General features: G+C 39.0%; 1 protein-coding gene across 1 annotated transcript; it reads left to right on the top strand.

Moving 5' to 3' along the window:
* Positions 1-997: 997 nt before the first annotated feature.
* LOC108880076 (disks large homolog 1) lies at positions 998-11,593 on the top strand (the record flags this gene model as incomplete). Its single annotated transcript, XM_018671504.2, has 9 exons — positions 998-1,060; positions 2,744-2,759; positions 3,972-4,013; positions 4,453-4,503; positions 4,858-4,959; positions 5,696-5,868; positions 6,010-6,119; positions 6,730-6,821; positions 7,306-11,593. Coding segments are annotated over 9 exons (756 nt in total), but the record flags the coding sequence as incomplete, so codon positions are not given.
* Between the last annotated feature and the right edge of the window lie 2,312 nt (positions 11,594-13,905).

The following is a 13,905-nucleotide window of genomic DNA, read 5'->3' as shown; positions in this document are numbered from 1 at the left end:
AATTTCAGCTGTGGACTTCAATGTTGCTGGTTTGTTTTCAGTGACAGTTGTTTGGCTGTTTACACACGTTAGGAAGCTAAAAGCTGCATTATGTAAGACTTTTGTACAAAAACACGTCTGACTTTTCTGCCTAAATGATTAAATGAGGCTTCAAGAAAAATAACAGGTCCCTTAACTGAGACGCTGGAGAGTTACCTTATTTGAAATTCAAGCAGTGAATATGATTACCAGCAGGAAATGGTCCTGCACAGGAAGTGACAAATCTAAATTTAAACTCAGGAGACAAAAAATGTCTGTATAGCCGGAGCAAGCTGACTCTCTACGAAGGGAAAATGTCTCTTCATCTGTTCTGTGGCTGAGGTATTTTGCTCCCGTCCCTTTGCATTTGTTATAAAATAATCACAGCCCATTCAGGTTAGTGGATATGCACATGCTATCATGTTATATGAATTCTACAACTCATGGTGACGCTCATAGATGAGGTACAGAGGATCCAAAAAATATCTGACGTGTTGGATGTGAGGTTTAACTAGTTCTACAGTTTCAGGGAGCCACATGTTTTAAATTCATCATGATGATTCTGTGTTTACAATTTCGATCTTTCAGACATAAAAGAAGCTTTACGGGGAAATCCCTTTGTAAACGAGCTCAAACTCACCATTATTTTTAGCATAAACAAGTACTGTAGTGTAGGGAGTGTTTCACAGCCTTGAAGTGTGATAAACTGTTAAAACTAAACCACTGAAGCATGAAATGATGTCTAAATATTAAAGGAAACTGACATGTTTGATCGCTGGTGTTTCTGAAACTTTTAAATGCGAACGTTCCTCTGTATGTCTGACACATAAACACCAGATTCAAGGCAGCTAAATGTCTTGTATTTGCTTCTATCCTTTCTCTCTCCTTCCTCTCTCCCACTGATGCTTTCTCATCCCTGTCTTTGTGGGCATCTGTCCTCTCAGCATTTTTCTCAATGTTTGTTTTTTCCTTCTTACAGGGCAGAGAAGAAGAAAGGTCGAGGTTAAAGACGGTCAGAGTGTCAAGGTCTCAGGACAGATCCGTGAGTAGCAACTTATATAAACCCCTAAAATCAGGACTGGGTCTTAGAAAGGGCTCTAACATGTAGCTGTTTATTACACAGAAAACACTAGCTAGTTTTGCCCACTACTTATTTCAAGAGCAGCAAGTCACACAGATTACATTCCAAATAAAGGAACGCAAAATTCAGGATGAGCAGAAGAAGTCTCTGCCGTGTTGTCTGTGTGTCCAGTTCAAGACAAACACTAAACAACCCGCTGTTAGTTTGGAAACCACCAACCACAACCAGCTATGCAGTCTCATCATCAATCCACACTTTTTAAGAGAGCAGAGCAGTCAAGTCATTACAAAAAACAAGTCTCCCTTTTCAGCCGTAGCATTTGGATAAATGTTATAGCTAGATTAGATTGTTCAGGGTTTTTCTTGTAAATTTCCAACTTTAATCTTGGAAATTTGGAGTTATTTTGCTTTTCAAATTACAGCTGTTTAAAGTAAATGCTTACAAATAAAATATCTTACTAATTTATCTCAATACAAACTGTCACTTTAAGTAACATAAAATATGAATACTATATAAAACTTTTAATAACACTGAGTGTCAGTTCTCACATTATTCAGTGAGAATGTGTCGAGATTCTGTTGAAGCAGGTGTAGCAGGAGGCTTGACATGTGTGTTATTTACAGAGGAAAGTGTTTTTTCACCCATCCACGTATCTATAAATAACTATTATTTATCATATCTAAGTTGTCTTACAATGAGATTAAATGTGAGCTTGTTTCTTTGTTTTATTTTTGGGAACAATAAGCAGACCAGTCGGCTGAGCTAAGGTCAAAATTTTTTGTTGTATTTAACAATATACATCCTCTTAAGATGGCACCATTTAGCAAATTGTATAAATTAGTATTTTGAAATGAATTCTTTGTTAGACTGAGAACAAAAAGTTTTTCAGAGAGGCCTACAGATAAAGATAAAAGGTAATTGTTGCTAATAATGAAATAGTTACTCATCATCATCATTAGTTTTTTATCATCTTTTTTATAGGGAATGAGGAGGTAGTCAGACGTCATAAAATACAGTGAGAAACTGTTCACTTAAGGCTTCAATGAGTCGAAGAATTCCTGACTAAAAACTTTTGTCAGCCACACCACTTGTTAGCAGTAAAAGTGTTAAAGTGTGGGTTGATACAAATTAAAGATCAATTAAAAGTCCACAAACTAGATTTCTAGATGTAACCTTGATATTTGTGATCTAGAAAGTTCCTCTCTGAGTCCACATGCGAGGTGACGACGTGACTTTCATCGCACTCCACGCAGCGCGATGATGTGAGCTGACACACGAGTCTAACACAGGCTATTGATATCACCATGTTGTCAGCTCACTCTCTCTCTCACTCGCTCTCTGTTTTCCTCGCACCGTGTGTGAATCAGCAACTCTGCAATCAGCAGCTCTGCATGGGGAAGAGCTGATAATTAAAAATTATCACACACACATACTCACACATGCAGAATCCCTTGGCATAACGCTCTGAGAAATCTGCAATTAGTCTCGCTCACTCTGACTGTGTGTGTGTGTGTGTGTGTGTGTGTGAGGGATGGAGAGCCCATGAGCTTTCAAACAGGGCTTCTGCTGATAACGGTCAAGATACTGTCGTGATCATTTTTGGGTATGATGATTAATGCGCTCTTTCTCTTCCTCTCTCTGCAGGATCAGGATGATAAAGGTAGGTATTCTCTCCATCAGTGACACCTGCTGGTCAGTACATGTAACTCCAACCCCGCAGCAATCCTGACTGTGCAGTGTTCATTTCACCTCCTCCCTTATCTTCTCACTTTATATCCTCCTTCAAATTCCTCCTTCTTCTGGTTGGAGGAAGAGGAACACGATGGAGAGGGATGGTTCAGTTAAATCAGTTCATTATTCCACACAGATTGTAGGTAGAAGTTAGCCAGCAACCAAAACTGTGGTACTTAATTTTAAACTGGAAACATTCAGAAAAACAAACATCCTTCAAATGTAAGTGATGGAGGATGAAGTCCAGAGTCTTTGTTGTTGTAAAAATGTATTCAGAACTTTGTCTGGAGCTAATATGATATTTCAGCAGTCTGAATTGGACAAACCAAAGTGAATATCTTCCAAATTTGAAGTGTCTGCATATCCCCTACAAACACTTTCCAAAAGCCTGGTGGAGGCTGTTATAGCAGTGTAATAATGTCCATGCTTCTGGAGCGAGATTACATATAGTTGTGCAACAATCAGGCCCAAACTATGTGTGTGCAAATTACACAGATATCTTGTCCAGGTCCAAAAACTATAACTGAAGTTAACTGCTCCCTGTAAAGAGGTGCTCCTCTGTTTTTATACATGACAGTTTTTTAATCATGAGCAATACCACTCTGCAAACAGTTGTATAATGTTGTGTAATGTTTACTGTAGCTCCAGAGTTACAGTTTTTCTGGCTGTCTCAGTCGTCAACGTTATCTCAGTTTGGACTCACTTTGAGACTTACTGTAAAATTGTTTAACAAAAAAATCCTGCATTACAAACTGGAGGTGTAGGGATGAAAAAATGGGACTTTTTCAGAGACAGGAAAGTCTAATAAAAGACACCATTGTTCTGTGCTATTGGATATTATAGGATCCAGTATTTTTTGACCTGAAACTAGAAACCTGAATTTTGACCTTTTTTTTCTTTTAACATGTTTCTCCCAAGTCCCCCAACTTTATGGACGTGCAACACTAAATGGATAAATGATAATAGAAAATAGATGCAATGATACTGTGCAGCTGTCTGGGTGTGTTTTTTAAGTTAATGTGTGTGAGTGATTGTGTGTTATAGAAAGAATGGAAGTGTATGTGTCTTTGTTTGTTTGTTTGTTTGTATCTGTGTTTGTTCGTGTGTGTGTTGCTGACTCTGACCTGTCTTGTCCTTCCAGAGCTGGTAACCTCTGGCACCAGCGATAGTGAGAGTAGTTCCTGTAAGTCTAGACCCTCCACTGTCTTTTCTTTATTTTCCTCTCTTTCTCTTCCTACTCCTGCTCACTCTACTTCTTCTTTTTTTGTTTATTTTTTTATTTTTTTTACTTTTGTTTTAAACCTCAGCTACATGATGTAGCTGCAAGTGTGTGTGTGTGTGTGTTTCTCTGTGTGTCCTTGTGGGAGTGTCATGCATACATGCACATGTGTATTTGTGTGTTGTGATTATTGTGTTTTTATGTGCATGTGAGTGTGTGTGTGTTTGTGTGTGTGTGTGCCTGTGCCTGTATGCAAGTTACCTTTCTCTGCTTCTCCAGCCTGATTTTCCAGAGCTGTTGAGGAAGTCTGGTCAAAAGTAGAAAAGGAAGAGGGTGTGTTTAGATGTTATTAATCCCATACACTGTCTCTAAATGTGTCCAACATTTTTGTTTGTCCGATCAGCTGGCCAGGAGGAGACCTTCCTCACCTACCAACCTGTCATGCAACAGGAAGGTCAGTGCTTTACTCAAATGCATCATGTTATGGTCGTATCTCAAGGTTCATTTGTTTCCTTTTGTGTTACTCAGTCTTTTGAAGTAGACATGAAGCAACATTAGTATTAATTGAGAGTTGTGTTTTGTCACTGAAAACAGCTGATGTGAGTGGTGAGAGTGATTCAGAACAGTGGGCCGTAAAACCAAAACAATAAGCTAAAAGACAATAAAAAGGTGCATAGAGCTGAGGGGAGCTGCAGAGTTGGATGATAATTACCTTACGAATTACACAGTAATTGAACCCATCATTGGAGTGCTGGCATCACTTAATTTCCTGTGTGTTTAAATATGGTTCTGTTTGTCATTTTTTCAGTTAATTACACGCGGCCAGTCATCGTGCTTGGACCAATGAAAGATCGGGTCAATGATGACCTCATCTCTGAGTTCCCTGATAAGTTTGGCTCCTGTGTCCCACGTGAGTTTCTTAACTTTGTGTAGTGACCTCTAAAACAGAAACTCTCCACGTAAGGTAGTCTTGACCTTCACTCACATTATGAAAACTATAAAGTTGCTGTTTATGGAGCTGTAATGACACACTTCAGTTTACCATGACGTTAGCATGATGAACTCACATAAAGTTGATGTTTAGCTTCTTTTGGCTTTAAGGTTAAAACAACACTGAAAGAAGAACAGACACCTGCTGCAGTTTTATCATACTTCTATTACTTAACTATCACAGAGACCAAGAAGAGCTGTGAATTAAAAGTTAAAGGTCAAATCAAAGATTAAAGTGAATCAATCAAGGAAATATATTTCATTTTCCTTAAAGGTTAAAACCTGAAAAATGTTTCAAATAGGTTTCAGAGGTGAGTGAGAAGGGAGCTGGAATGCCACCATCTTTGTCTTCATTCTGTATGCCACTGATTTTTTTTCTTATGACATATTAGAATTAGATATATAATAAAAGATATACTTGAGTTGAATGTAGAGTTGGATATAAGGACAAATATATACTTTTTTATTTATTTATTGTTTTTTGTGATGATATTTTATAGGGAAAAGTACATATCTTTCACCAAATACCACAACAAATAAATACATGCATCTTAACACATAAAAGTGCAATAAAAAAATCTAACAAAAGGGACCTGATATGATCACATGTGTTCTGAAAATAATACCCTGGTCTTTGTAAAACCTTTGATCCTCAGACACAACACGGCCACGACGAGACTATGAGGTGGACGGCAGAGATTACCACTTCATGTCCTCCAGAGAGCTCATGGAGCAAGAGATCCAGGAACATAAATTCATCGAGGCCGGGCAGTATAACAACCATCTGTATGGAACCAGCATACAGTCTGTCAGAGAGGTCGCTGACAAGGTGAGACACTGAGAGAATATGAGGAGAGAGGAGACAAAGGACAGAGGAAACATGATGAAGGGATCGATGGAAGACAGAATACACAGAGTTGTCTAACTGTCCCTCCCTCTCTCTGTCTGTCTGACTGTGTCTCTCCACCAGGGTAAACACTGTATACTGGATGTATCAGGGAACGCGATAAAGCGTCTCCAGATGGCAGGCCTCCATCCCATCGCTATCTTCATTAGACCACGCAATGTCGACAACATCCTGTAAGTAACATCAACAACACCAGTGAGATTATTTGACATTTAATAGCAGCTTGCTTTGGAGCATTTGACCATATCACATGATTCTTGTCCGAGCTGTAGGTGTTTAAATTTCCATTGTTCAGAGCAGTTCACGGGCAAAAGAGCTGGCAAAACAGTCTCAGGGGAAAAAGCACAAAGCAACATAAATCCAAGTGTCTTTGATAGAATAAAGTTATTTATTATTAAGGTCCTTTACTGTCCTGCTATCATATCATACTGCAAAATGACCTCTTATCTTGATCCGCTTGTCCTTTCACAAGTGTAATAATCAAAGAAATGCACTAAGATGAAGTTATACTGACAAATTACAGGTCTCATGATACAATTACATCAGACAGTTTATTGTATGTACCCAACTCTTATATGTAAAATGCAGAATAACTTCAGACACACTGTAGGCTAGCAGCAATTTGGTTTGCTCCATATTCTCATCCTCTCACCACGGTGTGATGGTCCACTGCAGTAAAAGTTAAATATCATCGCACCATGTGACCGCTGCTGAACTTGACACCGAGGTCACTGAGGCTTTTGAGTCTCAGTTCTTATCTCTAACTCTTTTCTGTCTCTCCAGAGAGATGAACAAGCGTTTCACTGAGGAGCAGGCGAGGAAGACCTACGACAGAGCTGTCAAACTGGAGCAGGAGTTCACAGAGTACTTTACTGGTTAGTTATCTGCAAGCGCACACACGTGCTGCACTTTACTGTATGAGCTGGTGCCACCTTACGACATACAATACGGTTTTCTAAGACCTATGATTGTTCTCAGTTCTTGCAGCACGGATACAATAAAAGAAAACTGTTCTCAGAATTGTGAAAAAGCTGCAAATGTCTGTTAATTATATCTGCTTTAAAATCTCCAGGACTACCCCAGAGAGAGCCACCAGAGGGTTAAGGTCACATGGGAACAGTCTTGATACTGAATTTACCCATATCTATTTTTTTCCATATATTATACTGTATGGAAATCACATACAAAACTGAGGCATAAACATACACTTACACAGATGATTAACAGTTACTTTACTGATTATAGCTTATTTTCCATGGACTACAGACAATATGTTTTGGTAAATATACTTCAGTGAGGAGTTAAGAAACCAGTTGTTCGTTAATTTCTCTCTCTCTCTCACTCTCTCTCTCTCTGCAGCTATAGTCCAGGGCTCATCTCTAGAGGAAGTGTACTCGCAGGTGAAGCAGATCATTGAGGAGCAGTCTGGTCCTTACATATGGGTACCCACCAAGGAGCGACTCTGAATAAACACACACATGCTACATGATCACACACAGACACACAAATACACACATCACTCTTTCAATACTTCCTACTTCTCTAATTTTCTATTATCAGCCTGCTTCCTCTCTCTGTCTTTTTCTCTTAAACACACTATCACTATAGACACATTTACGCATTTACACAAGCACATTTAGTCGGACGAGGCTGGGACTATCTGGGACTGCTACTTCCTGAAGAGGGAGGAGCTAATGTCTGTCCAGCAGCCTATTGGTGGATCTTCCTATACGGCTCAGTTCCTTAATGTTTAAGGAGGTGGTTCAAATCAAGGCGACATGTACCATTATCTGATTTGATTTCATTATTGTTGTTCTTATTGTTGTTGTCGTTGTTGTTTTCATATTAACGAAGGGTAATGCATTCATGTATGGGTTTGTAATGATAATATTGTCACCAAGAGGCAGACTTTTGCACGCTGTAGCTTTAAGAGCATGTTTTTGGGACAAAATCTTGATCTTCTTCCCCCGTCTGTCTGTCTGTCTTTTCCTCATGGCATCGCTCCTGTTTAGAGTTTCCTCTCTCTCTTTTTCTGTCTTTCTCTCATATCCTATCCCTTGTTCCATCCTCTCCTCCTCAGATTGTCTACAGACTTTAGATATGAGGTGAAAACTTTATAATGTGCCCCAACATTTTGGTATCAAGGGCCAAAAATTAAACTGTAGTACAATTACTGTTTAGAGATGTAGCAAGAAAATATATCAGAAGTGATTTAGGATTTCTATGAGACAGTTGTTAATATTTCTTGTAACAGGCAGAAATTCTCTATCAGAACTTAAATAGAAAACTAAATTAGATTGTATTGAAATAAATAAAGTATAGAGTATTCTGTCAGCAGTTTGTTTGTGGAGAGCCAAAAAGAAACTGAGTACATCAGCCTCATAATGGTGGAAGAGTCCAGCTGGAGCCCTGAGCCCATGTTTATCAACTCTGAGAATTAAGTAATCAAGTAATTCTCTTTAAGTAAAGAATAGGGCTTTTTGAGCAGCTCTTACAGAAACGCTCAGAGCAGGACCAGCCAATCAGAGACAAGGATTTACACCACACTTGCCTCATTGTTGAGCCTTATTAAAATAGCAAATATTTCACTCAGTGATATGTTATTCTGCAAAAACATATATATAATTTTATCTCCAGTGTCTCTAAGAGCAAATTACATGTGAAAGTAACAACAATCCAGTTTATTTATTTTATATAAGTATAAAAATATTTATAAATTGAAGGGAAATTGGCTGTGATGGAAACTAAGAGAAACCCAAACTGAAGCAGGGAAGAGATTCTGCTGCTGGTAGATGATCTACGTCATGAAAAAAGAAGTAATAAGCAGAATTTAATACTACAATGACAAGAGGAAAATGATCGATTGCAGTTTTATTCTTGTTATTGGTCCCCCTGTCTGATAAACGCCAGAAAATAAGAAGAAAAAGTGGTGTAAAATCATATTAAATATTCAAATCAAATGCAAATAACTGGCTAAAACTGCCTCGCTCTGAATTAAACATATTGCATATCCCTCCACAAAAATGATTGCTTTTAAGAGTACTTTATGTCAAAGAAAGTTAGTTACTTTTTGAGGCTAGTGGAACTGAAGTGAATGATTGTTACTTTTTACTTTTAGCTGTTTGATAAATATGGGCTCAGATCCTCCATTTCAGAAACTTTGGGTCTGTATCACTCAAGTCCTCATCCTACAAGTGTTTCTCTACCTTTCCGTCCTCCTCCTCCTCCTCCTCCTCCTCATCTTCCTCTTTCTCTCTCTCACGCCTTCATCTCTCTCCTCTCCACACTCAAAGTGTGACATTAGTTGAGCATTAAACTGTGTATCATCATCTTCTTCATCAACACTATCATCACGATCATAATCATCAGCGTCATCGTTAGTAGCTTTCCTTCTTACTGTAGTTGCACTAATGAGGGCTGGTTTCTTAAAAGCATCTTAGAGTGACAGAGCTGATTCTGGTATTAATGGATACGTGATACAATCACTTTCCCTTCAGCTAATTCACTGATTTATTGCGCAGGTCTGACAGTGCTGAAGAGGTCAGGGAACATTTTTTTTGGTAAAAGGTTTTTGTAGTCATCTCATTTGCTGTATGTCATGCTGTTGTTGAGTAGTTAAAGACATCAGGTGATGAAAGCTACTGTCAGGCTGCTGTATTAGCTCTGCCGGCAACTGTTGTTTTCATGCTGGATTTATTTGAGCGATCAATCCCAGCACACATAAAAGACACCTGAAACTAGTGCCATCTGTGACCACAGCGCTGATTATTTTACTTCGTGATGCCGACAAATAGCTCTCCCCACACAAACCTTAAGGGAAAAACTTTAAATATTATTTTTTTTATCCATTATCCAGCAGAAAGATAACAATGTTTGCACAGGCCTAAATGGCCATTTAATTCCGGTATTTCCACATACTGAAGCAACCATTACTGTAGACCTAAAGGTGCCCTGTAGAGTTTTTTGATCGCAACATGCAGTGATTTCAGGAACAGTGTGTTTTTTATTGTGAGGCACCATTTCCCACAACTTTTACAGTACGAGTAGGGCATTGATGCGGCTCTGTCAGTCATGTGAACATCTTTTAGCTGTAGTGGTCTTTGCTGCTCATAACATAGGCTGAGGAGAAGCTAACTCACCTCGCAACAAGTCACAGAATATGCTAATGCTTACTTGCAGTGAACACTCAAAAGAAAAAAATCCTTGCTATGTTGAATGCAGTAAAACACAGGCCTGAGTTGAAACCTAGCTTGAAAATGACTTTTTATGCCTTTAACATTTTCAGCACCGCAGCTGTTTTATTGTCAGGCCAATTTACATGTAATTTTAGTAGCCTGAATAGTGTTATAGATCATTGTTTTTACCTGCTTTGTTAGAATAATCGTGCCGTTGGTGTCACGCTATTGCACCGATCGACAGTTGGTGGCAGGATCAGCAGTAAATGTAAACATCACTTTTGTTTGTTTACATGAACAGGGCCTCTTACATTCCAGTGAAGAGGAAAAGTTGAGTATTACAGTCTGTGGAAATCAGGCAACATTTTATCTTTCCAGGCAGAAAGTTGCTGGGTAACAGGTAAAAAAGATGATGATTTTGCTTTTCCCTTAAAGCAGCTATAATGGATGTTTTTTATAACTAGAAGGACACCTCTGCCAAGGCCTTCACAGAAGTCAAAGTCATAGTAAATGATCCAGATCTGTCCAATAATTTAAGACATGAGTGAAAACACAACCTCTTTGGCGGAGTTTATAATCGTGTGTCGAATGACAAGTAATGTGAAAATGATATGACAGGTGCTTGTAGTGATGAATCTACAGAGAATTATCATCTGAATGTTCAGCTTGCCTTCGCTTTATAGTGAGCTTCAGCTCATTGTGTAGCTGTCTGCAACTTTGATGTTTTGGTTCACTGTCATTGCTCTTATCAGCTGCTTTCAGCTAAAAAGCTCTAAAACCCACTGCTCACTACCTGCTCAGCACCAAACAGCAGACAGATAGAGATAGAGACTAGCTGGTGAACATAGCGGAGCATCAGAAGCTGGTGGAGACCAAAAACAGAGCTGAAAGAGTGAAGTAACAAATGACGCTAAACTGAGACGAATGACGCTAATTTCTGTTGTCAAGTGTAACATTCGAGATACCAAGATGCTTTTGGTGAGACAGCCCCCTGTATGGACCTTGTCAGCCAACCACTTCCCATCTCCACCCTCAACCCCCAAGGCGACTCCTCCAAGCTGACTGGAGACCAGAGACATACAGAGAGACTGTTCTGTCGGCAGAGTAGCTCTTAGACCCAAATAATACATAGCTTTGACCACATGTGTTTTGAAAGCTTTAATATCTCCTCACAGAATGTTCAGCTAAACTCAGTTTCTTTCCATCTATAATCCTCTGTATGAATCGAGTAGATCAGTGGTGTTTGTCAGCAGACAGAACCGTACTCTCTGTATGACTCTGGCTGTGTGTTTTTAGCCAGGGGACCATGCCACTGTCTGTTAGAGTAAAGCACTGATGCAAAGAATCTATTACAGAGATGGATCTATATCTAACATATTATAATATTTATCCCTGCTCTAACTGCCTATTTTGGTACAAAAAAATAAATAAATGAATAAAAGTCTTTATTGAGATTTACTGAAATCCCTCGACCGATGACCAGATATGATTTTTTCTTTTTGCGTTGTGGAATGTGTATGAATGTGAATATAACAACTGTAAATATGAATATATTTTCCTTTACCTTCACCTCTACTGCGGGTTTGTAGTGGTCTCTATTGATGTGTAATATGGTTCCCTTTAGCAGCGACACCCAGTTTCTTGTTGCTAATTTAACAGAAAATGTGTTTAAGGATCTCCACCTCTAAAGCATTTTAAAGGTGCTCTATGTAAAATTTATGCTACATAGCCAATGTTAGCATTAATATACAATATACGAACAATAGCATGCTAACTTCAGTAACAGAAAAGTAATAGAAATAGAAGCAAAACGAGATTGACATTGCTTTCCTAGAAACAGCTCTTTGCGAGTAAAGTTTGAGGATGAACTTGCAACATTTCTTCTAGACTGGTAAGTTAACAGCTGTTAATGCTAACTTTGGCTATGTAGCATTTTCAAAAGCTCACATGTAGTGCCTTTAATGGACATGATAACATAACTAACACCAGTATACAAACTTTCAAAAACTGAAAAACTGACTGCAACCAGTTCACCTCTTTTGAATAACAGTCACAGAAAATCTCTCTGCCATATTGGCCTGCAGAATCTCACCGCCCTCACCCCCCTCTGTTTACTTGGTGACATCTCATGAATCATCATTTCAACCAAATACCGGAAACGTTTACTGTAATTTCCGTAAATTGCCAAGAAAACAGTTCTTCTAAACTGGAGGACTCTGGCTGAACTCTGGCTGAACAAACTTGACACACTTAAAAAGATAATTACACAAAACAGTTATTTGCTCATGTATTAATCATTTACCACCTCAGTCTTTCTCCATCACAAACAGTATTCTTCTCCACATACTTCACACACATAGAAACATAATAACTCAAAACATTTATTTGCTCCTGTAGTAATCATTTACCTCCATGGTTTCACACTCAGACAGGATCTCTGTTGCTCACGATGACGTTCAGCATTTCTCCCGTACTTTCTCTCTCTGCAATTAATCAGTCATTGACACTTTTTCCACCGAATTAACTCTGGTTGTTTAACCAGCTCTTTCCAGGGTACTTGGAAACTTGGTGCTATCCTGCAAACCAGCTCCTGTTCCCACCAGTTTTGAGCAGAACCACTGTAGTCAAGGATGCATCATTAAATTAGGGCATTGCACAATGCACAATTACAGAAGTTTGTCGGCAGACCACCTCCACTTTCTTTTTTCACCAATTAAACACTGTCCCTCTAACCTATACCAAACTGTGCAGCTCCTTCCAGGAAATGTTGACATTGTTGGGAAATTATTCTGAAATTGTGGATCTGTAAATATAACCTAAATGAGTACAAATGTAGTCCCAGTCATACAGATTTAACCTTAGTAATTTAATAAAAGGGCAAGTTAATAAATAACTAAAACAAGTGAAAGGTAAAGATTATAAAAAGGATATGTTTCATGATAATTAGGGCCCGAGCAACGAGTTGCGTGGGCCCAACGGGGCCATGCAACGAGTTGCAAGGACCCTCTTGTTTTCGGTCTGTTTATTATTATTATTAGGGCCCGAGCAACGAGTTGCGTGGGCCCAACGGGGCCATGCAACGAGTTGCAAGGACCCTCTTGTTTTCGTTCGGTTTATTATTAGGGCCCGAGCAACGAGTTGCGTGGGCCCAACGGGGCCATGCAACGAGTTGCAAGGACCCTCTTGTTTTCGTTCGGTTTATTATTATTATTATTATTATTATTTTTTTTCTTCTTTTTCCGCCTCTTTGATCGCCTTTTTGAGGGCCTTAAAATGCGTCAAAACTCCTGAAAATTTGCAGACGCGTCAGGCACGGCGAAAAATTTAAGAATTTAGGGGTCTTGAGCATGGGTGTGGCAAAATGGCCTCGGTAGCGCCACCTACATTTTTAACGGAACAGCCCCTCAAGCCCGTTGCGCCTAAAAATCTGAAAATCTGCACACATATGTAACATCCCATGACGCACCAAAAAGTCTCTTGGAGCCATATTCTAAACCCAACAGAAAGTATTTTTATTTTGACCGGAAGGTGAAAAAATTGTGTGTTTTTGGCCATTTCCAGGGGTCGCTTGAACGCGAACTAGTCCTAGACGCATTATCCGATTGACTTCAAAATTTGATAATTTGTTCTTAAGACATAGACGAAGTTAAATTGCAAAAGTTTCGGACTTTTCATTGAAGGGCGTGGAAGTTATGGCCCCTCAAAGTTCGATCACTCGCCACAAAAACAGGAAGTTGCTTTAAATTTGCTATATTTCGGCCATACTTTGTCCAAACTGCATCAA

The sequence above is a fragment of the Lates calcarifer genome, unplaced genomic scaffold (genome assembly GCF_001640805.2).
Source record: "Lates calcarifer isolate ASB-BC8 unplaced genomic scaffold, TLL_Latcal_v3 _unitig_830_quiver_2293, whole genome shotgun sequence".
NCBI lineage: Eukaryota > Metazoa > Chordata > Actinopteri > Centropomidae > Lates > Lates calcarifer.
This window is presented reverse-complemented; position numbering and strand designations above follow the sequence as displayed.